General features: G+C 44.6%; 1 protein-coding gene and 1 long non-coding RNA gene across 51 annotated transcripts in view; one reads left to right on the plus strand and one right to left on the minus strand.

Annotated features, from left to right (window-relative positions):
* The window catches only part of LOC149122665 (uncharacterized), a 52,933-nt gene extending 41,801 nt beyond the window's left edge, over nucleotides 1-11,132 (plus strand). Inside the window, exons 2-3 of the long non-coding RNA XR_016219137.1 lie at nucleotides 1,707-1,817; nucleotides 10,762-11,132. This is a non-coding gene — a long non-coding RNA (uncharacterized LOC149122665). The remainder of the gene's footprint in view (nucleotides 1-1,706; nucleotides 1,818-10,761) is intronic.
* CELF2 (CUGBP Elav-like family member 2) overlaps nucleotides 1-27,415 on the minus strand; it is a 939,267-nt gene that overhangs the window by 27,479 nt on the left and 884,373 nt on the right. For 2 of the 50 annotated variants that reach the window (XM_089311785.1, XM_089311786.1), the window contains exon 10: nucleotides 5,163-10,324. The exons of the other annotated variants lie outside the window; for them this stretch is intronic. In XM_089311785.1, the coding sequence (XP_089167911.1) occupies nucleotides 10,014-10,324 (311 nt within the window). In that variant the 3' untranslated portion in view covers nucleotides 5,163-10,013. Of the gene's footprint in view, nucleotides 1-5,162; nucleotides 10,325-27,415 lie in introns of those variants that run through there. 50 annotated transcript variants of the gene reach the window in all.

The raw sequence follows: 27,415 nt of genomic DNA on the forward strand, positions 1-27,415 counted from the left end.
AAATCCTTACTTAATGTATACTAAGCTGATCTTTGTATATTAAGATAATCGAAAATGAATCTTGATGTGAATGGAAGGGGGGAGGGTTGTGGGTGGGAGTGATGGTATGGGGGGGAGCCATTGTAATCCATAAGTCGTACTTTGGAAATTTATATTCATTAAATAAAAGTTAAAAAAAAAAGTAGAATTAGCACATAAAGAATTGGGGGCAAGCACCCCAGGGAGCAATCTGTTGGTTGCAGGAATTCAGGGTATGGTGGGAATCAGTCAGTGCTTCTCAGATGGACTGGAGGGAGGGTGTCAATCCAGTAAGTCAGTTCACCGGAGACTGGTGGAAACTGTTTTACACATGGGGCATAGCTGGGACCTGAGCCACAGCCAGGGGTCCTCAAAAATGGCATATTACATTTTCCTGATAGTGGTGCTTCCAGGCTCTCATTGGCACGATTTTATCTTCCACATAACCTTTCATTTACCTGTGCTTTCTAAAGGAATCTATTAATGCATTAGATTCTCAGGGTCACAGAAACTGCATGATAATGACTACAACACAGTTCTCGTGTTAATGTGATATTAATACAAAGAGAACAGTTTCAGTGTAGTTCACAAACAATTCTAAAACTATAATGCAGTAGTAGCTGCGATCTTGGTGGATCTAAATATGGTGTTAACTCTTGTTTCTTTTTCTCTTGGTAAACTGTTGACATTTCTGTGACTTTTTTTTTTTTCTTAGATTACCTATCTTAGAACTTCTACGACTTTTGGTTATTAGCTTAACTGTATTGGAACTTATTTCTAGGAATTTTTTGAGACCTGGGTTAAAGATAAGTCCTTTCAAGGATGACATACATTGGATTCCTAAAAGGTGCCTGAGGAAAGTAAAAGCCGGTACCACTTTAAATTCATGGTTTGAGAGTTTTTGACCACTTAAGATAAAATAAAATTGGGTTTTAAACTCATATGAGGGTTAGTTTACTATAAATTTTCACAGGGACATCCTCTCAGTGATACCAATACCAAGTTCTGAGATGGACACTTCTTCTATAGTTTCCCAAGGGGCAGTATAGAGTTTAGCCTTTTGGGGTTTCAGACTTCATGGAAATGGTCTCCTATTAACTACCTCAGTTGGACCTGGGGAGCCTTGTGAGCTGATGGTCAAGTTTATCTGGTTGACCAAATGTCCTTAAGGTGAATGCCATCTTTAGTGTGCTACTCATGTCTCTTATTTTCCTCTGTTAGTTTATCCTTGCCTTCTGAGTATGCTTAGTAGTTTAGTAGTTACTGGTGTGATTAAAAATATGTAGAGTTGGCTTAATGGCCAGACAAGTAGATCTCACTTCAGAGTGCCTGGGTTCCATATCTGAATCTGGTTCTGGATTCCAGTTTCATATTAATGCTGACCCTGGAAGGCAGTGGTAATAGCTCAAGTAACTGAGTTCCTGCCACCTATGTGGGAGGCCTGGATTAGGACATTTGAGGACTGAACCAATACTGAACAAGCACTCTCTGACTCTCAAATAAATAAATATGAACATTTAAAAAATGTTTAAAATAATCACTTTTTTCTGGTATAAAGTTCTGTTTAACTATTCCACTCAACTTGAAGAAACAGGAACCAGGACCTTTCCCCCTCACCCCAATCTGGGATATTTTCTGTGGACTGTAAGTGATGTCATTCTACATATAATTTTTTTTTTTTTTGACAGGCAGAGTGGACAGTGAGAGAGACAGAGAGAAAGGTCTTCCTTTTGCTGTTGGTTCACCCTCCAATGGCTGCCGCAGCTGGCGCACCGCGCTGATCCGAAGCCAAGAGCCAGGTGCTTCTCCTGATCTCCCATGGGGTGCAGGGCCCAAGCACTTGGGCCATTCTCCACTGCTCTCCCGGGCCACAGCAGAGAGCTGGCCTGGAAGAGGGGCAACCGGGACGGAATCCGGCGCCCTGACCGGGATTAGAACCCAGTGTGCCGGCGCCGCAAGGTGGAGGATTAGCCTAGTGAGCCGCAGCGCCGGCCTATATATAATAATTCTTAGCCAAATATTGTGCCTGTGGGTGAGGGGTAAAAATATCCTGAATGCATGCTTGGATTTTAAGCCAGCAAGCAATAAAGGCCTGGAAAAAAAAAAAGGACACAGTTTCAGGTGACACCAAGGATACCCATGCACAATGTGGACTCTCCCCAGGGAAAAGACCCTAACTAGTGAAAATTACAAAACCCAATGAGCTTGGAAATTTCCCTAACTGGATATACAAATGAAGAATTTTTTTTTTTACTAAATTTCACGATGAACAACAAAAATCCATAGCATTTGAGCCACAACCCCCACTCCAAAGCTCAGCACAGTGGAAGCTCTGCTCCAGGTAAGTGTGGTAGCAGATTTACTCTAGGTCATGAAAAGTGGGGGTCTCCACTCATGTGATGGAAACTCTACCCCAGGCCCAGAATACTTAGAGTGCTGGGCCCCTTTCACCCCCACTCCACCTTTCTTAAAGAGGGGAGGTTCTGTGGGTTCTGTGCTGGGAGAGATCAGTAGAAAAGACCCAGTGTTATGTTGCCACCCATCTTATAGATCAGAGGTATTCAGGGAAAAGCAGGCGGCTCGCTGTACCTTGTCACCTACGGAGCAGTGAAAACTCTTCCTGAGGGGAGTGGATTTATTTGGAACAGAATGTGGAAGAGTCCAAGCCCAATACGCTGTCAATAGAAATTTTTGTGGTAAGCAATTAAGAGGAGGCTGGTAGCTCCATGATAGCATGGCAGACCAGCTAAAGTTTAACAGAGAGAGCCAGGGAAAGAAGAGGCTAAGAAGAGCCCTCTTTGGGTAAGAGCAAGCCGCAAGATCTGGCTCAAAGACTACGCCTACAAATGCACCTGATCAGATCAGACTGGGGGGGGGGGGGTCATTTGTACCTCTGTACCTCAGAGCCAAAAGAAATAGTGCAAATAACTAGAAATTAGTAAAATTAGTAGAGGCTAACATCTGGGTATGATAATAATAGAGACAGGCCAGCCAGAAATTTAACGTAGACCAGGTAAAGAGGCAGGCAAACACAGCAGTTTGGAAAATTGTGTCATTTATAAAAGGAAAACTAATGATGTCACTCAAAGCTCAAGGCTGTGTCCTCTGAGGAGGGATATTAGAGGCACATTGCAAGGGAATACACAGGCTCAAGTTACAGTGGGATTAGGTCTTGCCAAACTCACTGTGAACTGGAAGTATCAAATTGAAAATGCATTTGATAACACTGAATCTACTGAACAACTGAACATTGTAGCTTAGCAACACAATATTAGGATACTGCAGAGTTTTGGTTTGCTTAGCCTTATGATCATGTACGCTGGCTGGGGGGTGCGCTCATTGCCACCACCCCACAATCACAAGAGGATCATTCTGCATATCAATAGCTTAGGAAAAGATAAAACCTCAAAATTCTCGAAGTATGGTTTCTTTTTTTTTTTTTTTTGACAGGCAGAGTGGACAGTGAGAGACAGAGAGACAGAGAGAAAGATCTTCCTTTGCCGTTGGTTCACCCTCCAATGGCCGCTGTGGCCGGCGCACTGTGGCCAGCGCACCGTGCTAGTCCGATGGCAGGAGCCAGGTGCTTTTTCCTGGTCTCCCATGGGGTGCAGGGCCCAAGCACTTGGGCCATCCTCCACTGCACTCCTGGGCCACAGCAGAGAGCTGGCCTGGAAGAGGGGCAACCGGGACAGAATCTGGCGCCCCGACCGGGACTAGAACCTGGTGTGCCAGCGCCACTAGGCGGAGGATTAGCCTAGTGAGCCACGGCGGGCCGGCCCCGAAGTATGGTTTCTATTGAATGCATTTTACCTTCTTATCATCATAAAGTTAACAGATGTCAGGTTGAACCATCCTAAATTGAGGACTGGTCTGCAGATTTCACTAAACTAAATCTTGCTAAGTCACTAAGCAAATAAGAAACCTGTGGAGGAGTTTGGAGTTTGCGATGTGGAGTGAGGGAGAAGGATCAGTATCCAGAGCTGCTGTATTATCTGAAATGTCCAGTTAACAAAATATTATGACACATGCAAAGAAGCATACAACAAAGTGTTTGAGAGGGTTCAGATATTAGACTTAGCAGACAAATATGTCAAAGTGGTTTTATGCCTAAAGGATTTACTTAAGAGCAAGGGAAGGAAGGGGAGATGGTGGGGTGGGGAGAGAGAATGGTTAGGGCAGGGCTGAAGCCAGGAGATGGGAATGTAATCCTGGTCTCTCTTGTGAGTGGCAGGAACCTTAACCACTAGGCCAAATGCCCACTTCCATGAGTACAGCATTGTAGAAAGGATGACAGTGTTGTAGCCTACAAAGACTATCAACCCTCCAAAAAAGAAATTATGAACAACATGGAGATTCTGGGGTTGAAAAGTAAAGAACATAAATGAAAAAATCACCAGATGGATCAAAAGTAGGTTTGAGTTGGAGGAAAAATGAGTGAACCTGAAGATAAATTGATAGAAATTATACAGTCTGGGGGCCAGTGCTGTGACGTAGCGGGTAAAGCCGCTGCCTGCAGTGCCAGCATCCCATAGGGGTGCTGGTTCAAGTCCCAGCTGCTCCACTTCCGATCCAGCTCTCTACTATGGCCTGGGAAAGAAGTAGAAGATGGCCCAAGTAGTTGGACCCCTGCACTTGTGTGGGAAGACCCAGAGGAGGCTCCTGGCTTCAGACTGGCACAGGTCCGGTCATTGTGGCCAATTGGGGAGTGAACCAGAGGATGGAAGACCTCTCTCTCTGCAACTCTTTCTCTGTTTAACTCTTTCAAATAAATAAATAAATTTTTAAAGAAACAATTTATACAGTCTGAAGAACAGAGATGGAAAGGCAAAGAAAAATGATCAGCTTCTTAGAAAAACATTAAGCATACTAACTCACATGCAATCTGTATATGAAAAAGGAGAAAATACCAGAAGTAATACACAAAGAATAGCTGATTATTTCCCAAATGTGATGAGAAAACACTAATCTACACATCAAAGAAAAATCAACGAACTCCAAAAAGGATAAATACAAAGAGTTCTATACCCAGGTATGTGAGAGCAAAAATGCTGAAAACCAAAGAGAAAATCTTGAAAGCAGCAAGAGGAAGAAAAGACTCATCATGTACAAGGGGAACCTGAGTAAGAGTAACAGCTGACTTTCCAGGAGAAACAGTGAACCAGAGGGCAGTAGGATGACACTTGACATGACTCCCAAGTGCTGAAAAGGAAACAAAACGGATCAGCTAGGAATCTTATATCCAGCAAAAGTATTTTCTAAAAGTGAAGAAACATACATTCCTAGAAGACCAAATTCCTTGGAGGCACACCTGCCTTACAGAAAATACTGAAGTTCTTCAGGCTGAAACAAAGTAACCCCAGCCAGTAACACCAATCCACCAAAAAAAAAAAAAAAAACCCAAAAACAAAAAACCCTAAGAACAATGACAAAATTATGTAGTTACAGAAGATAGTACAATTGCACTTCCCTCTTTTTTCTTCCTTTAAATGACTTAGAATCAGGTGACTAAAGCAAATGTATACAGTTGCATATTTAGATCTGTATTTGATATATAGATCTATATTTGATAATGTCAGCACAAAGAAGGTGCTAGGGGGCAAAACTTGTATTGGAACACAGAGAATACACCAGATAGTAACTCCAATCTGCAGAAGAAGCAAAGAGAACCAGAAGCCATAAAAGGAGGGAAAAAGAAAATGAGCTCTATAAATCTAGCCCTCTTCTCTTTTATCTTTCAATTTCTTTGAAAGACATTATACAAAGTAGTAACTACAGCAATATGTTTTTAACACAAAGCATCTTCAGAATGTTCATGGAAAATGCATAGATCTCTATTTTTTTGGCAGCAAAACTTTTAAAAAAAAAACCTTCATTTACAGATGTAACAGCACAGAAAAGGGTAGGAGGGGGAAGATTATAGAGGTTTTTCTATAATTTAGTGGAATTAAGAGTAGGTTCTGATAAGCTATGATCTACAGTGTAAGCCCTTGAGGAACCACTAAGACAACTGATTTTAAAAATATTGGAAAGAGTCATTATGAAGAAATAAAAATGTTACACTACAAAATACTCACTTCATGTAAGTTAAAGCTATGAAAGAATACCAGAAGAACAGAAAGACATGAGTGGATGTGGCCCTGTTGCAGTTGTGTGGACCATCCAGCATGCAGTCTGGCCCTGCCTAGGTGACCAAGCAGGGACCAGAAATTCAATAAACCTATGGCAGGATAATTTTTAAGTTGATCAGCTTGATGGCCCACAAATGATGTTCTAAACATCCAAATGGTCCTTGACCGAGAAAAGGTTCCCTCTTACAGCTGGGACACTTGGACACCTGTACCAGAGTGCCTGGCTTGGAGACCCAGTCCACTCTCAATTTCAGCTTCCTAGAGGTGCACACTCTGGGAGGCAGCACGGTGACAGGAAAAGTAGTTGGGTCCCTGCTACCCACATGGAAGACCTGGCTCAAGTTTCTGGCTTCAGCTAGGCCCAGCCTTAGCCACTGCAGCTACTTGGGCAATTCAACAGTAGACTGGAGCTTGTTCTCTCCCCCTCTCTTTTTGTGTCTCTCTTTACCTCTCAAATACATAAATAAAAACTGAAAAAGAAACATAGAAAACAAAAAGTAAAATGACATAAAAACATTAAATATTTATGAATTAAAAATCCAATGAGAGGCTAGGTATTGTTACATTTGGTTTTAAAAACCAAACCCAGAATTGACATCTGTTGTATACTGATTACAGGAGACACAATTCAGATTTACCGATATAAACAGTTTGAAAGTGAACTGGATGGGAAAACATATACCATGTAAATAGCTTCCATAAGGTGCTAGACTAATACTGAGGCTAATACAGACTTCGTAACCATTTGAGGGAGAAGAAATTGGGGTCAATTGCTTCCACTGCAAAGGAGGTTAATAGACTCTCACCAAAATCTCTGTTTCTGGCCCGAGGAAACGTAGCTAATAAAATAATTCCAGTGCCGGTGTGCAGGGACTGTCAGAAACCCCTTGCATCCAGGAGTCTGTTTTTCTTTCCCTCACTCAGCCTTGTTGTTGAGATCTAAGGGAAGGGAGTGGAAAGGTGAGATGTTCCTCACACAGCACAGAAAACAGGAACAAACTGGAGTGAGTCCTGGAGGGGAGGCCACTGAGTGAACCAGATGAGGATATTCTAGAACTCCTCCGAGAAACAGGCATGAGCTCCCGTCTGCGTCAGGGCCCTCGGCCCGGCTGCCGTTCGCAAGAGCACCGAGATGAGCCACGCTGGGGGAAGGCCTGCTGCCCGGGAAGCCTTGGCACCGCACTGCCAGCCGTCTCTGTGGTGGGCCTGCCACGGTGCTGATGTACACCTGCTCCAACGGCTAGAGACACAACGTGCCAAAGGACCCTTCCCTCTCAATTCCTGCGGTTAAATCATGCGGAGCTCTTGCACACCTCAGACTTCGTCAGTCTAATGTTCCTGCATGTAACTTGAGATGAACAGCATGGCATGAGCATCACCGAGAAGCACAGCGAGAGGTTCTACCTCGGCCTCGCCAGCTATTTAAAAGGGAGTCTGGGGGCTGGCACGGTAACACACTAGGTTAAAGCACTGCGTGCAATGCCAGCATCCTAAATTGGAGCGCCGTTTCAAGTCTGGCTGCTCCACTTCAATCCAGCTCCCTGCTAATGCCCTGGGAAAGCTGCGGAAAATGGCCCAAATACTTGGGCCCTTGCCACCCACATGGGAGACCCAGATGCAGTTCCAGGCTCCTGGCCCAGCCCTGGTCATTGCGGCCCTTTGGGGAGTGAACCAGGGGATGTAAAAAAATCTGTCTCAAAAAAGTCACCCTCTGAATAACCCAACACTACAATTTCATCAATCCCTTCCAATGGAATCTTAAAAATATAAAATTGGAGACAACGTGAGTTCTATTTAAGACAGAGTGCTTTGGACTCAAACTACTTCTTCACATCTCCAACGTTCTGTTTCTTTGTTTTCAAATGGTGCACACATAAAAGAATATGTAATTCAGAGGATTAAGTAAGGTGACCCACGTAATGAACCTGGCACAGAATCCGGCATCACTGGAGATTTTAGATCCTCATACTTACTGAGTGGAGGTTGAAGGAGACAAGACTACCTAGGGTATATTTTATCAAATAAAATAAGGAGATGCACTTGTTCTCCACATGCAGTCCAAACGCTGTTAGTCACTGAAGACTGTGTGGCCACTGGTCTTTGTTTCTGCTGCAAGACCCTGTTCCTCCTCACGAGAAATCACAGAGGACCCCATGTGCCGGGCTATCAACCCCACTCTCTATTTCACACCCATGCTAGGAACTATGGCCCACAGGTGCTACCGGGGTGTGCTCTCCTCCTTAGAAATCCAGAGCAGCAGGCCCTGGGCTCATCAGCTGCCTGTTTCCGGCAAGAGCATCCTCAGTGGTAAGAGAACAGGAGCTGGATGCCATCAGAACTGGCTGATCTTGGGCCGCCTGCAGTTTTCAGATCCCTTCTATCTACAAGGCAGGTCTGAGGAAGACGTAAAGGCTCACTCTGCTCTTGGGTGGACAATTCACAATTCTCATGGTGAAAAGCAAGTTGGCAGGAGTCCTCCTTCTAGACAGACACACAGCCCATTTGCTGACGGGAAGCCTGAACGTAGGGACCATGGGAGGGGAAGAGGAGTCTTGGAAACACAGTGGGCTCATTTTGTCACTGACAATAAATAGTATGCACATTAGAGGGTCTCTCTACATCTTAGTTTTCCATTCATTTAAAAACCCAGGGACGACGGTGCTGTAGTGCAGTAGGTTAATCCTCTGCCTATGGCACTGGCATCCCATATGGGCACCGGTTCTAGTCCCGGCTGCCCCTCTTCCAATGCAGCTCTCTGCTGTGGCCTGAGAAAGCAGTAGAAGATGGCCCAAATCCTTGGGTCCCTGCACCCATGTGGGAGACTGGTGGGAAGCAACTGGCTTCAGATTGGCACAGCTCTGGCTGTTGCAGCCATCTGGGGAGTGAACTGATAGTAGGAAGACCTTTCTCTGTCTCTCCCTCTCACTGTCTGTAACTCTACCTCTCAAATAATAAATCTTTAAAAAGAAAAAATAAAAACCCAGGGAGACTGAATGCAATGAATAGCACTGAACATAGTTTCTCACCTCCTACTAGCTGTTCTCAGTATTTTCAGTAGAAAGATGGAGAGAGGGTGCAGATAAGGAGGCAGAGGAATCAAGCTTGAGATTTAAAAAAGAAAGTTAACTGATGACTTAAAGTGAGAAGATTCCATGTGTTCTACATCATCAGGCAAGATTTTGAAAATTCATCCCAATCTGAGTCTCAGCTGGAAAACTCTACTACCTATTGGGCTGCCTTTAAGAACCTTTTGAATTTTAACAAATTGTCTGTTTTGAAAGAAAAGTCCAATTAGTCACACAGCCAATTTCAATCAAGTACATCTAACTAAATCTTCAACAGATATACAATAGAGATCACAAACACACTTTTTTTTTTTTTTTTTTTTACATCTTTTCCTGTTTCTGCAACTGTTGGTAGACTTGCCAGAGACTACCTTGGGTGACTGCATTCTGCCTATGTAAAATGCCCTTTGATCTCCCCTGGGAACTACAACCTTCATTTTCTTACAGAAACTATTTATATAACACCAAGGGGGCATTTCAGGAGAGGGTGGGAGGTGAATGCTGGATCCTTATCTCCCAGAACCCCTCTGTTAGAAGGCTGCTGCAGCCAAGCAAGAGGTTACAGACCAAAGCCGAGGGGAATGCAATTAGGAGGCAGCAAAGCCTGCCTCAGCTTGCTCACGTGGCAGCACTGGCAACTTGCCAGTTGTCACATATGAAGCTTGCTCTGAGCCACTGGCTAAAGTCTACCAATCAGCCTGCAGATGTTCTGATGAGCTGGCTGACCAAGAAAGAACACGGTCATTCAGTGAATGAAAGCCTTGTTTTTCTTAGTTCACATGGCACAGTCCATGCCCTTTTGTTAAAACTGTGGTGACGGGGAGGGTGAGTTGTCAGAACACGAAGGGTGGCTGGTGCTGTGGCGTAGCAGGTAAAGCTGTTGCCTGCAGTGCCGGCATCTGGTATGGGCACCGGTTCTAGTCCTGTCTGCTCCACTTCTGCTCCAGCTCTCTGCTGTGGCTTGGGAAAGCAGTAGATGGCCCAAGTCCTTGGGCCCCTGCACCCTCGTGGGAGACCCAGAAGAAGCTCCAGGCTCTGGATCAGTCCAGCTCTGGCCGTTGGTGGCAATTTGGGCAGTGGACCAGCAGATGGAAGACTTTTCTGTCTTTAACTCTGCTTTTCAAATAAAAATATAAAAAAAATTAGAACAGAACTTGTGTTAGGTAGGAAATCAGATATGAGCTTATGTGTGTGTGACATAAAGGCCTAAAGAGAAGATGTCTATGTCTAGCATATGCATCTGCATCTCAAAGTCATCCCGATAATGTTTCAGGGGCAGCCCAGTGTTCAGATCCTGTCCTGCCCCCTCCTACCCGATAACCTGCTAGGTGGGGGTCCCTGCCCCTTCTGCCTGACAATCTTCCACAATCACAGCCCAGTATCTGCATTTCAAATACCCTGCTCCAGCTCCTGATTCTCCAGGGGGTCTTGCTCACCTTTCCTCTAAACTCAGGACAGCACCAGCTAGGCTTCCTCCTGTCTGATACCTTCAGGGGAAAACTCAGATAGGAGCTTCTTAATATTTGCATCCATAAAATCCTTTATTTCAGGAAGAGATGTGTGAAGACAAAGACCCATCTCCTTAAAAATCCCCCGCCTCAACCGGACTGCGCACTCAGCCCTCTGCCTCTCTGCTGAGTCACCTGCCTGCCTGCCCAGGTGTAATCTCTGCACTCAACCATGTAACCCTGCTCCTCCCCCCAGGCCGAGTGACTGAGCACTCTCTCTGAGGTCCTGTCTGGAGATGTGCCCATCCGTTCTTACGGGTGTCCTTTTCCCTAATAAACTTTGTTACTTTACTTTCCACTACTCTGTCTCATGCCTGAATTCTTTCTTGCGTGAAGACAAGAACCCTGCCATTCACCGGTAACATCTGCAGGACATGAGGTGGTCAAGAAAGATTGGTGATCAAGATTTGCCCACTTTGAGCTAGTAACAGAATTTCTTTGTTCATCTGACCAGGGTAGTTCACTGTTGGAATCCCATTTGAGGGGCTGGGGTGTGTCTTATATGAATAATACTCATACATCCAGAAGGGTTTCCTGACCCAGGTTAAACTATAGGTCACAGACTGAGAGCCTAGGTCATTAGGCCCCTTATTATGCCAGACTATAAAAAAGAAGGCAAATTACGCTAAAATGACCTGGAGTAGCTGCTCTCCAATATTTCAAATAAAACTGACAGTTTGAGTCATAGGGAAGTCAAGATGCTGTTTCTTTTCTCTGGTCCCCATCAACAATAATACTGAATCTTTTCAGTACATTCTTTCACTGTAGGTTGGCTCCTGCCAGGCAACCTATGAACTAGATGGCAGTCTTTGCTCCACTGGAAAGATGAGGAAGCAGAGGTATAGGACCCTGAACACATCAGCACCAGCGCTCACGAGTTAGAGGTAAGGATGAGAGCAGGCACTCCAGCTGTGTGTCCCAGGCCTCTATGTGAAGGCCACAAGGCGTCTCCTTACATATGTCACAGTAGTAAGGGGAGGGGCTATTCGGAAAACTATTACAAAAACTCAAAAAGAGGCTAATCTTACTTTTAAAAGTTTAGGGTTTTGTTGTTGTTTAAGTTTATTTGTGCCAGAGATAAATGCTTTTTCTCCTAGCTTTTCAGGGAGAAAAGAACCTTACTTCTACCTTCTAGGAAGATATCCCTCTCTCTCATGTGGGTGCTAGACTGCCTCTCCCCAACCCTGCTAGCTCTGGGTTTTCCTTTTGGAAAGAGGGGGAGCTCATCTGACTGTGAGAGTGGTAAGGGCCCGACTTCCACAGGGTGGGAGGGGACGAACTGAAATACGAGTTGTCAACAGGTGCTCGATAAAGGCCTTCTTGCCTCCCCATGGCTCCGTTCCTGGGTAGGTAAATGAAGCTTCTTTGGGTCCCCATATTTGGAGAGGGAGTAAGAACCACTATTATATATAAAATCCATTGCTGTATTATATGTTTTCCAATCCATGTCTGATTTCTAGAACCTGTGAGTATGTTAGGTTACAAAACAAAAAGGAATTCAAGGTGCTAATCAGTTGACCTTGAGATGGAGAGAATATCCTAGATTATCTGGGTGGGTTTTTATTGGCAGAAGAGAGGACAGAAAGAGGAAATGGTAGCATGAGGTAGCATGGCTCTGAAGATGGAGGAAGGGACCTGGAGCTACGTGGGTAGTCTATAGAAGGCAGAGGTTAGGGAAGCAGGCTGCCCTCTGCAGCCTCCAGAACAGAATCTGACCTCTGCCCAGTAAGTATGTTGCACTTCTAACCTAGCCAACTGTAAGATGACACATGTGTGCTGTTTTAAGTCACTAGGTTTAAGATAATTTGTCACAGCAGCAACTTCAGTTTTTCCAGGAGGAATAAAGCCGATGATAGCTAGTATTTTTTGAGCACTTACTATGTGCTGGTCATTGTTTTCAGCACTTTACGTGTACTGTTAGCTCATTTAGTCATTTATAACTATCATGAGAGAAAACAGGTTGTGGAGGGTCACATAGCTGTAAGTAGTAGAGCCAGGATTTCAGCACAGCCAGCTGGCTCCAGAGAGTTGATATTTCGCTAATATTGAAGTTAGAACCCATCATTGCCTCTTGCATCCTCCTTGTGGCGACTGTAGAAATTTACTTACATAAGTTACTAACTTTTTCAGATTCACCTGTAATTTCTTGGTTCTCTGTCCCTTCCAATTTGTAACACCTCAGGTAATCTGTTCAACATAGCTGAGGCCTACTATGTATAGGGTGCAGTCCCGCCAGCTATCTTTGAGAAAGGACAGAATCAAAGGAAGTGGCATTGTCTGACACACAGCAGGTGATAGATAAACATGTGTCTGTATCTGAAGGAGTGTCTGATTATTCTGTTGTCACGGGGACTGGCGCTCTGGCTCACTTGGTTAATCCTTCGCCTGCGGCGCCGGCATCCCATATGGGCGCAAGGTTCTAGTCCCAGCTGCTCCTCTTCCAGTCCAGCTCTCTGCTGTGGCCCAGGAAGGCAGTGGAGGATGGCCCAAGTCCTTGGGCCTCTGCACCCGTGTGGGAGACCAGGAAGAAGCACCTGGCTCCTGGCTTTGGATCGGCACAGCGCCGGCCGTAGCGGCCATTTGGGAAGTGAATCAATGGAAGGAAGACCTTTCTCTCTGTCTCTCTCTGCCTATAACTCTACTTGTCAAATAAAAAAAAAAGTAAGCAGTGATCACACATAAGAGTTAGAAAACTCCATTTTCTAACTCTTAAAACAAAGATTCAGCATTTCCCCAGCCCCAACCCTGGCGGGAAATTGCATGGATGAGTAATCCTGCAGCCCTTATTGTCAGTCTGTGTATGCAGTTTTGAGAACATCCACAAGAGGTGACCAGATATAGAAGTCACACTGAGTGAGAATAAAAGAAGTTGATGGGAAGGTAAAATGAAAGAAACAGTCTCAGGTCTTGACACTGGAAAGATAGTCTTTGCAGGTCAAAGAGACCAAAAATGAGGACCAGTGGGTAAAATGTATACAGGGGTAGATTTCTGCTCAATATAAAGGAGACTGTAAGGATCAGAAGTCTTCTGAAGTGAGCTGAGATGCCTGAGAGGCATGGTGCTCCTGTCTGTGGAAATTTGAAAGCAGAGGCCATTGATGGTCGTCTGTCAAGGGGTTTCTGCAGACCCCCGAGGCCAGGCCTGATTGCTGTGGAGGTGCAACAGTGAGAAGCTCTTGTTTCCACCAGTGCCAACCACATGTTGGCTGCCTCTCCTGGCAGGGAAAATGAGGACTCCACAAAGGCAGAATTCTAATGGTTTAGGGCAAACCTGGATGAAAACTCCAGTTTCCACTGCCCACAGTATAAATCAGACTGGAAACTGCTAGAGACCGAGGGACAAAGGGATCTATGTAAATACGAGTCCCATAAAGCTTATGATACCCACAGCTTCTAACTCTGCTATCCTAGGAAACGCACACAGCAGCTTCCACACTGAGCATGCCCAACTCCAATCTTCGATGACCCCCCCCCCCCCACAGCAAATGAGTACTGGGATAAAGGGCAGATTTCTGTAGGGTCAGCCCCCTCTGACCCAGAGCCTAGAGCTGCAGAGAGACACTGCTGGCCATTGGGTCAGAATCACTCTGCTGGCGGCAGGATCCACACTGCTTTGCGGGAAGTTCTAACCATATACTCATTTCAAAGAGAAAGGTCATTTTTGGGGGTTACAGAGTAGACCTTTCTGCATCTCAGATGGACTGAACCTAACTCTCTGGTTGTGGGGCTCAGGGGTCTGATGTCTGAGTCCTCTTGGTGCTTTTTGTTTGTTTTGTTTTAAAGAGTTATTTATTTATTTGAAAGAGTTAGAGAAGCAGAGGCAGAGGGAGAGAGAGAGAGAAAGAAAGATCTTCCGTTTGCTGGTCTACTCCCTAAATGGCTGCAACAGCCCGCTGCGCCCATCTGAAGCCAGGAGCTTCCTCCAGGCCTCCCAGGTGGGTGCAGGGGCGCAAGCACTTGGGCCATTCTCCACTGCTATTTAGGTGCACTAGCAGGGGGCTGGATCAGAAGGGGAGCAGCCCAGACTCAAACCTATGGCCACACAGGATGCCAGCACCCTTTCCCGCTGTGCCACAGCACTGGCCCCTCTTTGGGTGCTTCTTTTGCACACTGACACTTGAGGATCACCAGCCCCAGGGATGCCCCATGAGGTACTATCAAGTTCATTCGGGGCTGGGTGTAAGATCTAGATTGAGGCAGGAGAAAGTGAAAGCTTATGGGGAGATGATAGGTTTAGTCTGACAGGAAAGGGGAAGAGCTGCTAGGAGGCAAGGAATAGAAGCAGTAAGTTACCGTTTGCTTCTTCCTCTATTAAATAAAGCCCACAAGAAGATAAGCTCATTCAAGAGTAGGAATTGTGGGGCTGGTGCTGTGGCGCAGTAGGTTAAGGCTCCACTTGCGGCGATGGCATCCCAGATGGGCATTGGTTCATGTCCTGGCTACTCTTCCAATCCAACTCTATGCTATGGCCTGCGAGGGTGGTAGAAGACGGCCCAAGGGCTTGGGCCCCTGCACTCACGTGGGAGACCAGGAAGAAGCTCCTGGCTTTGGATCTGCATAGCCTCAGCTGTTGCAGCCTTTTGGGGAGTGAACCAGTGGATGGAAGACCTTTCTCTCTGTCTCTCCCGCTCTCTGACTGTAACTCTACCTCTTAAATAAACTATCTTGAAAAAAAAAAGAGTAGTAATTTTGCCTGTTTTATTTTCTGAAATATTTTATTGACTGGAACATGACAGGCACTAAATAAGCTTCTGAGTAGATAAAGATTCTACTGAAGGCTGAAGTAGGTGAACTAGACTTCACATCTGGTTTTCTTTTTCTTTTTTTTTCCCCAAAGATCTGTCTATCCTAAAGACAGAGAGAGAGAGGGGGAGAGAGAGAGAGAGAGAGTCCATTTGCTCGTTCACTCCCTAAACGGTCAGGGTTGGGCCAGGGTGAAGCTAGGAGCCAGGAACAACTTCTGGGTCTCCCATGTGGGTGCAGGGGCTAAAGGACTTAGACCATCCCCGCCACCCTCCCAGGTGTATCAGCAAGGAGCTGAATCGAAAGTGGAGCAGCTGTGACTCTTAACTGGCACCCGCCCACCTACCAGGCCACAGCACCACCCCAACACATCTAGGCTTCTTTTGGTGAGGCAAGTCTGAAGGCTTGAACGAGATGGGCAAGGGCATCATATCTCATTTCATGGCAGCCTTGTGAGGGGGCTTCCTCATGACACAGCCAAGCTTGTGGCTAAGGGGCTAAATCATTCCTTTCTGCTTATATGCCAGAGCTAAGCGTGGATGTTTTTAACATAGGAATAATGAAGCCAGCTGGTGCCTCGGTGTCACCAGCACACTAAGGACAAGGCTGGGGACACTCCCCACTCAGACACAGCTAGGCAGGAGTGGCCAGATGTCCACTTTCAGGTTCCAAGCTACCCCTTCTGTGTACAAGCAGGGGCAGGGAAAGGGCCAAAGCCCCTCCCTGGTAACCCCACCTTCCCCTTTACTTGAACTGAGATCAGGGACACACAGAGTAAACTTAGCTAGGTTTCTTTCCTATTCAGTGTAGAAGATGGGATGATGAACAAGATTCCCAATGTGGGGTGAAGCTGGCTGAATGCTAGGGAACTGGGCTATTCCTGCATCCTTCTGAAATCCCGGAGCCACCAAGAAAGACAGGAAAGAGGTAGGAGGCGATCCTCCATCTCACACTTACCACTCCTTCATTTACAAAGTTCTTATGCCAGTAATTTCTCCATCGTCTTTTATCACTGCATTTGCCGGTCATGTCTAATGTCTAGGTGAGTCTATCCCAGAAAGGACCTGGCTTTCTAGGGAACAGAGGGATTCATTTTCTCATATTAACTCTCCTTCTCACTCTTCCTGAACAGCAAGAGTTTTTGTTGTTGTTGTTGTTGTTAAAGCTACAACAAAACAACAGTAACAGAAGATAGCAAGATGTGCCTTCACTGCGTTCATTCGACGCTTTCTATAGAACAGTGAGAGTGTGAAAACACAGTGGCTTCGTGATTTAGAAAATACAATAATTGTTAACACAGAGAAAATTGCACTGCGCAAACATACTCCAGACAGTGGAGCCTGCGGCTGCCTTATTGCCTCAAACGATTCTGGATGCTGTATTCCAACAGTGGCAATGATTGTGAGGAGGTAGAATAATTAAGCAATGACACAGGCACTATCATTATTAGCTAATCACAACCCTAGGGCATTAACAAAATACAGAGTGTCTCTTCTCTCATGGGGCCCAATTATTCCACAATAACTGCACTTCTTGTTTTAACTTATTCCCTAAAAGGTTTTGTGGGGGTGGAGGGGAGCAGTGATGGAGGGGGAGGAGACTGCAGGAAGTGGTGGGAAGGGTTCGGAGGTGGTTATCGTCTCACTGCTTGGCAGTTTATGATGGGAGACCATCTTTTCCTGTGTAACAATTTCTATTAGTTTCACCACCCACTTCCAGCCGCAAGGAAGCTGGGAAGCGGCTTGGCTTGGCGTGACACTGGGTGAGGCGAGTCATTACTGGTTCTCTAGAAGACTGGTAAGGACGAAAACTGAGTCTCAAGGTGTAGACTTGGACTTTGACCCATTCTGGGGGCTTTACTCCATGACAGCAAACCTTGCTGAAGGTGAGAAATTACTATGGGAAGTATCATTCCCTTGAAGTCCAAAGTACTCCATGGAGTGACTATAGTTCATAACACTGGGTTGTATACGGTATAAAGAACTAGAAGAGAGGAGATAGTAGGTTCCAAACATAAAAATAAGGAAATGCAAAGCTAAATGATTCATTTGAGCAGTGTGTGCTACATACACATGCTGAAATATTGTGCTGTACCCCATAAAAATGGAAAAGAATTACGTTTATTAAAACTTCAAAAACAAATCCTGAAATAGTCACTCTTTTTTTTTTCACTTTAATTTTTTCCAAATGCTTATTTGAACTCTCAATAGTTGATACTTTGAGAAAGAAATCTACTTTATCAGTCATCAGTAAACAAGGGTACCTCCCTACCTGGCCTTATTTTTAGGATCTTCCCATTCCCATGGAGGCAGACACTTAGGAATGCAGGTGTAATCTGGGGCTACAGCTTTCAGAGTCAACTATATACAAATTCCATACACATGGATCAAGTAAAAACTGAAAAGAAGAGAAAATGGAACTCGTTTTCCCCTGCAATGATACCATGCTTAAGACTGACCAAAATGAAATTACATACGTCCCCCCAGTGCGCCCCAAGTGTGTCTGTTGTACTGATGGTTAAGGACACTGACTGGAAAAAGTGTTGGTATTCTCTTCACAAGGGAGAAGATCCAGATACACACTTCTGGTTTCCATGAGTTCCTGCTTTGGAGTATTTCATGGTTTGGTGGAACTGTCCTTGCACTGTTGTTAACAACCTGTGCTTCCATGAGCAAACCATTTACCTTTGCATGCCTGTTTCCTTGTCTGTCATGAATGAGGCACTGGGTGGATTACGCTCAAGATTCTTTGCACCTATAAAATTTGATCTGGCCAGGCTGTGGCCTCTTGTTGATAAAGGGTGAGCAAAGAACTTCTTAACAAAACAGGTCCATGTCGTCACTGGAGCTACAGACAAGCTGTCTGAAGTCTGGCCTTCTTCCAGGTGTCCCGGAGAAGGCATGGCTTGCCCTGATGGGGAGACTGCTGATTTCTAGGAGGGAGATTTTCCTCTGGATAATATGACCCAAAGGTTGGCAAGGTGCAGCACAGTCCTCGATTTGAAAAGCAGAGGCTGTGGGCTTGCCTGGCCCAGCAAATACTTCTGACACAATTGCAGCCCCTGAGCACGCACCAGGTGTTGCCGGAAATGAAAACAAATGACTCCCATGGGCCTCGGTGCCTGACCCTCAGTGCTGAGATCCTGCCCAGACACGGCTGTCTTGCTCTGTTTAATCCAACAGCACGGTTCTGTATTTGGTAAGGAGGGGGAGTTGTTCTATAACCTCAAATTACATTTAAGGTATTGTGGAGGGTTCACTGCCATGGTGTGCAGTGAAGCACAAAAGCAAAAAGGAGTGAGGAAACCCTCCTTCCTCTGCATTTACATTCTAATCGCCTTAGGAAGGGTGGAGAGAAATTTGTTTTCCAAAGGCAAGAGATTCAGAGAAAAATACCACTAGTGCTTATTCCAGTTTTAACCTAGTTTCCAGTTCTCCAGAGAAGCAGTATTTACAATTACTCAAAAATAATGAAATAAACTTGCCCATGTGATACTCTAATATGGTCTTTTAGAAAAGCAGCAGGATATGTCTATATATAGGTTATATGTTTATATAAATATATATACCTCACTTTCACCAAGAATGAAAGTAAACAATGAATTCCATTTCACAACTGGGAAAGTGGAAAGTTAAAGATTAAATGACTTACTCAAAGGATTCTTGGTCAAGATGTCTAGTAATAAGTAAAGCTAATTATTCTATTACAATTATATTAAACTTATATTTAAAAAAAAACTTTGAAAGAGTGATAGGGAGAGACACAGAGAGATTTTTCCATTCACTGGTTCACTCCCCAGATGGCCGCAACAGCCAGGTCTGGGTCAAGCCAGAGCCAAGAACTTCATCTGAGCCTCCCACATGGGTGGCAGGGCCGAGTTTGTTGGACCATCTTCCAGTGCCTTCCCAGGAACTTTATCAGGGAGCTGGATTGCAAGCAGAGTAGCCAGGACTCAAGCCAGCACTCTGATTACGGGATGCTAGCGCCCCAGGTGGAGCCTTAAACCCACCGTACCACAACATGTTCCCCTCCTGGTTTTTTCCTTAAATTTCTGCCTTTTGCCTGAGCTTTTCTGCTTCCAGACTTAGATATTTAAATTCTTGACCAATATTAAATATAAATACTTTTCTGTCTTAAATTCTTGTATCTTCTCTGATCCTACTTTCTCCTTGTGTTTCAAAGACTAAGGTGTTCCCTCTTTGAAGGTGACACCATCTGCTTGCTTGACATTTCTTTGAGTTCCTGCCCTCCAGCTTGCGTACTGGGTGCCAGGGAACGATGGAGAGGCAGTGCCATGAAGCTGCTCTTGGGGCTCCCACCCCCTAACCTCCCCCAGACACGGCTTCCCTCACCAGGGGACAGGCCCTCTAAACCTGCTTTCTCACTGCAGTCTCTCAATTTTCACCTCTCATTAGCCTCTTTCTTATTTCTCTGTTCTGATTTATGTTTTATCCACATTAATAAAAACAAACCAAATATGCTCCTCCTTGTTACCCTGCTATTTTCAACACTTCTTAAAAACTCACCAAAGTGCATGAGAATGCCTGTAATCCTTGCCTCCAGACTCCCACCCCTTCTCTGTTCCTGCCTTCAGACCTACTGCCATACTTTAGTGAGGTGACCACTCCCAGGGGAAGGACCACCCATGTGCAAACTTCAGCCCTCTTCTGCCCTCACCTCCATTCGCTTCCTGCTTCTCTTCCCTGACACTGTGCTACTCATACAGTTCCTTTCCCACCTCTTGGTCCCCCTGCTGTTCTTCCTCAAAATAAAAGCATCAGACAAAGTTCTCTGCTTTGTGGCTGGTTTCTTTCTTTCTTTCTTTTTTTTTTTTTTCTTGACAGGCAGAGTGGACAGTGAAAGAGAGAGAAACAGAGAGAAAGGTCTTCTTTTACCGTTGTTTCACCCCCAATTGCCGCTGCAGCTGGCTCACTACGCTGATCCAAAGGCAGGAGCCAGGTGCTTCTCCTGGTCTCCCATGGGGTGCAGGGCCCAAGCACTTGGGCCATCCTCCACTGCACTCCCGGGCCACAGCAGAGAGCTGGCCTGGAAGAGGGGCAACCGGGACAGAATCCGGCGCCCTGACCGGGACTAGAACCCGGTGTGCCAGCACCACAGGCGGAGGATTAGCCTAGTAAGCCACAGGGCTGGCCAATGGCTGGTTGCAGCATCATGACTTCACCCAGCCTCTAGTGAGTTAGCTGCCTCGCCTCTGCAGCTGAGCCCCAACCCATTCTTCTAGTTACAGTCTCTGGTAAACCTGAAGGTCAGCTACCCAAACACTACTGGACATACTTCAGTGAGTGGCTTCAGCTCAACATGGGCTAGTCATCTCATACTACAAATGCTTCTTGTTAATACCCTCTCTACTAATGAGAATGCTACTCCAGGGGCTGGTGCTGTGGTGTAGTAGGTTAAACATCCGCCTGCAGTGCTGACATCCTCCATGGGTGCCAGTTCCAGTCCTGGCTGCTCCACTTCCAATCCAGCTCTCTGCTATGGCCTGGGAAAGCAGTGGAAGATGGCCCAAGTCGCTGAGCCCCTGTACCTGCGTGGGGACCCGGAAGAAGCTCCTGGCTTCAGATTAGCCCAGCTCTGGCCTTTGTGGCCTTTTGGAGATGAATGAGCGGATGGAAAACATTCCTCTTTGTCTCTCTCTTTTCTCTTTGTCTCTCTCCATCTGTTACTCTGCCTCTTAAATAAGTACGTCTTAAAAAAAAAATAAAATAAAAAGGAAACAAAGAACCAACTAACAAAAGGGAAGAAAACACTACTCCACTGGCTACCTAAACTGAGCACAGTGAGGTCATCTTTAACTCCTTCCCTTTTGTTCTCCCTCACATCAAATCAGTGCTGAAGTCCAACCGCTGACATTTTTGGGCATAAAGTCCATACAGGGCTCTTTCCAGCCTATAAGAAAAAGTCCCAGTTCCTTAGCCATAGCTTTCAGGGCCCTCCATGGTGACTGTTCCAACACATCTCATGCTTGTAAAAAATGGGATGAATTTTCATTTACTAATTAAATCCTTTCTTTGCATTTTCATACATCTGATCTATCCTTCCATTTTACCTTTAGAAGTCTTACCTAATGTTAACATTTTGGCTAAATGTCAACTTTCATACTACATGGTGCCCTGTTTCCTCAGGACAGAGTCTCCCATCTCTGACACCTGCTCCTGTTTTTGTTTGCTTTTGTTTTGGATGTGGCTACTAAATCTTGTTTACAGCAGATCATGGGATTAAACTACATGTGAACTACAAATACCTATGCTGTGTCTTCCTCAAGTTTTAAGAAATGGACCTCAGATTATAAAATTTCTGGAAAGTTGTGGCTAGTATGAAGTTCTGTTGATCTTCTCATCTAATGTAAAACATGGCAGTTAATACACGCTCCTCATCAATGCTAGCTATCAGGGATTACATGGTTACTCTACACAGCAACGTCAATAACCTAGTGAGAATAAAAATCCTAGTAAGTGGTTGGTGTTGGAGAGAAATCAGAGCTCTGAGCTTGTAAAGACTTCACATGGGATCTGATGTGGATCTGCTACGCAATACAGGAGACTAGGCAAAGCAGCATTTACAAATGAATCCCTAACACCACAGCACAGAGTCCAGAGCTACTAAAAACAAAAAACAGAGAAGCAGAGTGAATGAGTATAAATGTTAAAAAGCCCATGCAAAACAAAGAATGAACCATGAACTCGTGACAGGGCCTACCCACCCCGGGGCAAGACGGGATCTGACAAGCAGAGCTCAGGGCACAGGTGGAACCTGCTTGCATAAGTCCAAGTGTGGGCCTTGCTGGAGCCACAGATATCTCTACCCCCTCAGCCACACAGCTTTATTAAGCTTGAAATTAGTTCAGGACTATTAAGAGGCTCCAGTCTGCTCTGGGTCAGGGCATCGCCTAAACTGCGGCTGCCCATCCACTGTGCAAGAGCTGTTCTGACGGCAGGAGCCAAAGACCCTCTGGCAGATGAGGACACTGGGAGGAATTACAGAATTAGCTGTGGTTCTCACTATTCTGATGGAAACTCCCGGCACACGAAGGGGCCTTTAAAACTCCTCTGCTTGAGAGATATATGCATGCCTCCCCACCCCCACCCCTTAGAAGCAGGATGACCAGTGCCAAATAAAGAACCATTTATTAGAAGGACGTGTCATTCCCAGCGCCTTGTCTTCCGTAAATGTGAGTTTTATATTGTGTAATGCTTCTGTAGAGAAGCCACAGGGCAGTAATGCCAGGTACACTTCTCTCTAGGGCAAACCCTTTCATTTCCTTTTCTGCCAACTGCTAAATCTACTTCCTCAGGGCAGCTGCTACTAAGAGTTCTTGTTGCATTAAATGTAGGGGAAAGCGATATGGCCTAAAGAAGAAGTAGAAATACCAGAAAGAGTTCCTTCCTCTGCCCACTTCGATCTGATTGACAAAATTTAACCTAACCTATACAAAACATTGATTATGAATAGATTGTTTAAGGCTAGAAAAGTTACAGTTTATACTTAAAGGCTATTCAAAATTATTTTACTGTGGTGAGAATTTAGTAAAATTATACTTTTTAAAATATGAATTATAAAGTATATAAGGGCAGAGATTTTATTGATGTGTCCTGAAGTATCTAGATTGGTCCCAAGTTCAAAGTAGATGCTCAATAAATATTTTTTAAATGAATGAAAAAATTATAGTATCACTACAGTGACACTTCTAGAATATTTTATGTGGTGGCCACATTCATATTAATGAAAATAAATTGGGCCACCATAATGTCAAAAGCAAAAGCAGACATGAAAACTTTCAGAAAAGTACAAAATGTTGAAGCTTGCAGGAAATGAGTAATGGATGAGATGCCAATTCTCTTTTATAGTCAAAAGAGTATAAAGATGTTGATTGACTTGAACCCACAGACAGCTCATTTTGCCAACTCGCTTCACTTCAGTCAGAGGGTCAATACATGAGAGAACTATTTACTTCTCCTCACTGATAATGAGGGTGCCAAAAGATGGGCCTAAGAGGCGAAATGGTAGGGTGAGAGCCCCAGGTAATCGTCACGTGAATGACTTGCTTTTTGTGTAATGAAAAAAATTAATAGAATGCCTGTATTTTTAAGTACAGTGTAAGCAGAAATACTCCGAGAAGTCACACGGGCTCCTGTACTATCTAACCAGTGTAGGGCCACCAGGAAAATTGAGGGGGTCGGCGTGACATGTGACGTGACGGGTGATCCAGGTACTTCTCCTGGTCTATCATGGGGGTGCAGGGCCCAAGCACTTGGGCCATCCTCTACTGCCTTCCCGGGCCACAGCAGAGACCTGGACTGGAAGAGGGGCAACCGGGACAGAACCAGAGCCCCAACCGGGACTAGAATCCAGGGTGCTACAGTGCCGCAGGCGGAGGATTAGCCAAGTGAGCTGCGGGGCCGGCCTGAATTCATTCTTAAAAGATTAGTAGGGAACTGAGAACACGTCTTATTCCTACAAAATATTTGTTTTAATGCAGTTTGACTTACAGAAATAGTATAAACTACTTTTTATCATGTTCGTTAAAATGCTAATTTTCCAAGAATAGGCACTGCAATGCATTATGGTATTCATGGAAGAAGGTGGGGAAGAAGGCATTGTGGATAGGACAGTGAGGCGAAGAAAGGAAGAAAGGCTGATGGTGTGTTTAGGGGATAAACAATGACTTGATTTGGTGGGCACGTGGGCCACTTAGGGGTGGAGAGGCTACTTAAGGTTTTGGTGTGAAAGGACCGAGTTATATAATGCCACAGAGATGGTCTGTTTCACTGTGGTCCACGCCGCCGAGACACACCGAAGCAAAGTGCTGCTTTGCTTTACAGTGAGCAAAATGGACAGCGGGTGCCAGCTGAGATGGAGGCTCTTCCATTATGAACAGGGAGTGCAAATGAAGGCCTCATCCAGGCCAGCATCAGTAAGAAGGAAACAGATGCTCCCCAGGGAGCAGAGAGTAAGTGTGGAGACGGTCAAGGCGGCAGTGACCTGGGGCTGGCCGTGAAGACCAGGGGCTGAGAAGACATACTGACTAGGGCGGGGAGGCCATGGAAGAGTAGTCTGGGGAGAGGTCTAGTATTAGACGTTCTGACGTTGTCTGTCTATCCCTCTCTCCTGGTCCCCTCCCACCCAAGTTTGTGTTACTGCCCTGTGCATTTTACTGCTTGGAGAACAGTGTAGTCTACCTCATTTAGGCACTTTCCACACACAAACTATGAGGTTCAGAAACATGGGTTCAACAAGCCTATGCATCACATCTCTTATCTCGTTTTCTTACGATATACGTGCAGATACATTTACAGTGATGACAGAGCCTCCTGTTCACTGCAAGCCTAACTTTGAGGGTCAATTCTTGTTTTCTGTTGCTCATTCAGACAGCAGCTACTCACGGTCGTCATCACGTGAGGAGGGCAGGACAGGTTTAAATCATGTTAAAACACCTTCAGTCTCCGTTAACCTCAAACAGCTCCATTGCTTGGAACTTTGTGTCTGTGACAGCCTTCAAGGAGGCACAGAACACCTTGAAGTTAGGGGGAGATACTGCCTGGAATTTAAAGTGAAAACTCTGAAAAGCCAATGGTGGAAATGAGAAAAAACAAAACAAAAAACAAAACAAAAAAAAACAAAACAAAAAACAACCACAAAGACCACCCTTCCTAGCATTTTAAAATACCTTACGATACCAAAAGAAATGATCTATTCTTAAGAGTTCACTTGACTGAGTCTGCACTTAGGGTAGCATTTGGAGATTTCTAAAACATCCTTTTCTTTAAATAAGAAAATAGGAGGAAGTCTGTGAAACAGTGTGGTCCATGAATGCAAGAGTATGTTTTAGGAAGAAAACACCAAAGACATGTTCATATATGATGGCAGCAACCTTACCAAGTTCTCAAATTTACCAGATGAAAGCAATAAGCCTACGAGCTGAGTCAGTTATTATTATCTTTATTACCTAGTTGCATGCCTTATAGACAGTTTGCCTCTTTATAAACACAGAGACAGAATCCTCAAAAACCGGTTCAGAATTGGTAAGAAGAAATGACCCAAGAATTAATTAACTAAATACAAGACCAAAGTAAACAAAGGAAAAATTATCATATCAAAATAAAAGACAAGAAACACGATTAAATTAGGCTTCAAAAGACCTGTGAGAAACTCATAAAAGGCATAATATGCACTCACCTAGTTTTTATTCTTTCATGATTTAATTTCTAATTTTATTCACTACCATCTGATAATTGCATGAAACACTTATTCTAACCATGGGCAATTTAAACTATTTTAATTTTTATTTCAAGGCCATGAGACAAAGGAACCTATTTATTGCCTAAGGGGATTTTTTTAAACAAAAAAATTAAAGCTTAATCTTTCATGTTTTAATGCCAGGACTGTTTAAAATCATTTATAATAATGCTGTAGGGAGACCTTTCCTGGGTATGCAAAATTGAAATGATAAATTTACAATTATTAAAAATATTAATAGTTTGGGGGATTAAATTGTCCCTTTCCTTTCTAGATGAATTTGTCTGAAGCTTAACAGACATATTTAAAAACAGGATGAAACCGCAGCCTGTGTGGAGTGATGAGAACTCCACGCATTTCATGTGACCAGACATACTCACGGTACAAACAGTAAGCCTGGTTTACTGTGATTTAAAAAATAAATAATGATTTTGGCCTTGGGACTGGCTTTCCGCCTCTTTTATTTCATAGGGAGCTTTCCTGACAGAGTGGAGAGTCATGAATTCTACTAACCACATTTTCTGTGACTTCTAAAGAGCCCCTGACAGAAATTAGACAAATAATTTACTTTTACTTAAACAGCACATTTTTTAAGTTACTCTTAAGAAAAATAATTGAAATGTAGATTTAAATTGTTTCTGCTGCAACACTTCAGGATTCTAATGAAATACGTTTAGCCATTATGCAAAGCATTCCTCAACAGAAAAGAGAAAACCACGTTTCGGGGTACCTCAGCTAGCGGAACTGACCAAAGGGCTGGTGTTTCTGTAAGAGCAGGAAGAATGGAAACACCTCTCCAAAGGCAACTTCAGGAAATTACTGAAAATGGCCAAATATATTTCAGACTCCTTTCAGACACTCAGGCCACGCACACAGTGTGTCTGAGCGTCCCGCGTTTTAAGAAGCTTCCAAGTCGTGCTCCCCCCAGTACAGGATGGAATGGATATGGATCCAACTCAATCTCTCCTCTTCCTCTGCTCTGCACCAGGGCTTCCTCGCCCTCTGCTCTCACGCCCAGCCCCCGTGCCTCACAGCCTTCACGTGTGCTCTGTCCTCTGCCCAAAGACTCTACCTGGCTTCGCTAAGTTCAGAGTTCCACTCAGTTGTCACCTTCTGAGAGAAGGGCTGCCTCCTTCAGTTCTCCTCGCCTTACTCGCCATCACCCAGAACTCATCTCTCACACACTTATCATGCATTTATCTGCTTACTGTGCGAGTTCTCCCAGTGGACTGAAAGACTAGGAGAGGAGCCAGGCCTGTCTATCTGGTCACTGCCGAGGCCTCAGCACGGGCATAGTGCCAAAAGCCACACAGGAACTTCGGATATAATTTATTCTTTAGACTGACCAGCCTTTGCAATTGGCTTCTTAACCTGACAAACCATCTTGTGACTAAAAATACAATAAAATGCACACATAATACTCTGCTATTTAAATGGGATCCTTTCATAGTCCTCATAGGGGAGGAAAAAAATTATTTAAGAAACTGCTTTTCAATCTGATTCATAAAACATGAATTAGAGGGGTGAATTCTTTGTTTTTTAAGAAAAATAACTTTTATAAGGAAGTAAATCTTTAAAAAATGTTCATTTCTCTTGGGGCTGGCATTGTGCTATAGTGGGTAAAGCCACTGCCTATGGTGCCAGCGTCCCATATAGATGCCGATTCAAGACCCATCCGCTCTACTTCTGATACAGC

The sequence above is a fragment of the Oryctolagus cuniculus genome, chromosome 13 (genome assembly GCF_051225735.1).
Source record: "Oryctolagus cuniculus isolate XC-2025 breed Fujian yellow rabbit chromosome 13, ASM5122573v1, whole genome shotgun sequence".
Lineage (NCBI taxonomy): Eukaryota > Metazoa > Chordata > Mammalia > Lagomorpha > Leporidae > Oryctolagus > Oryctolagus cuniculus.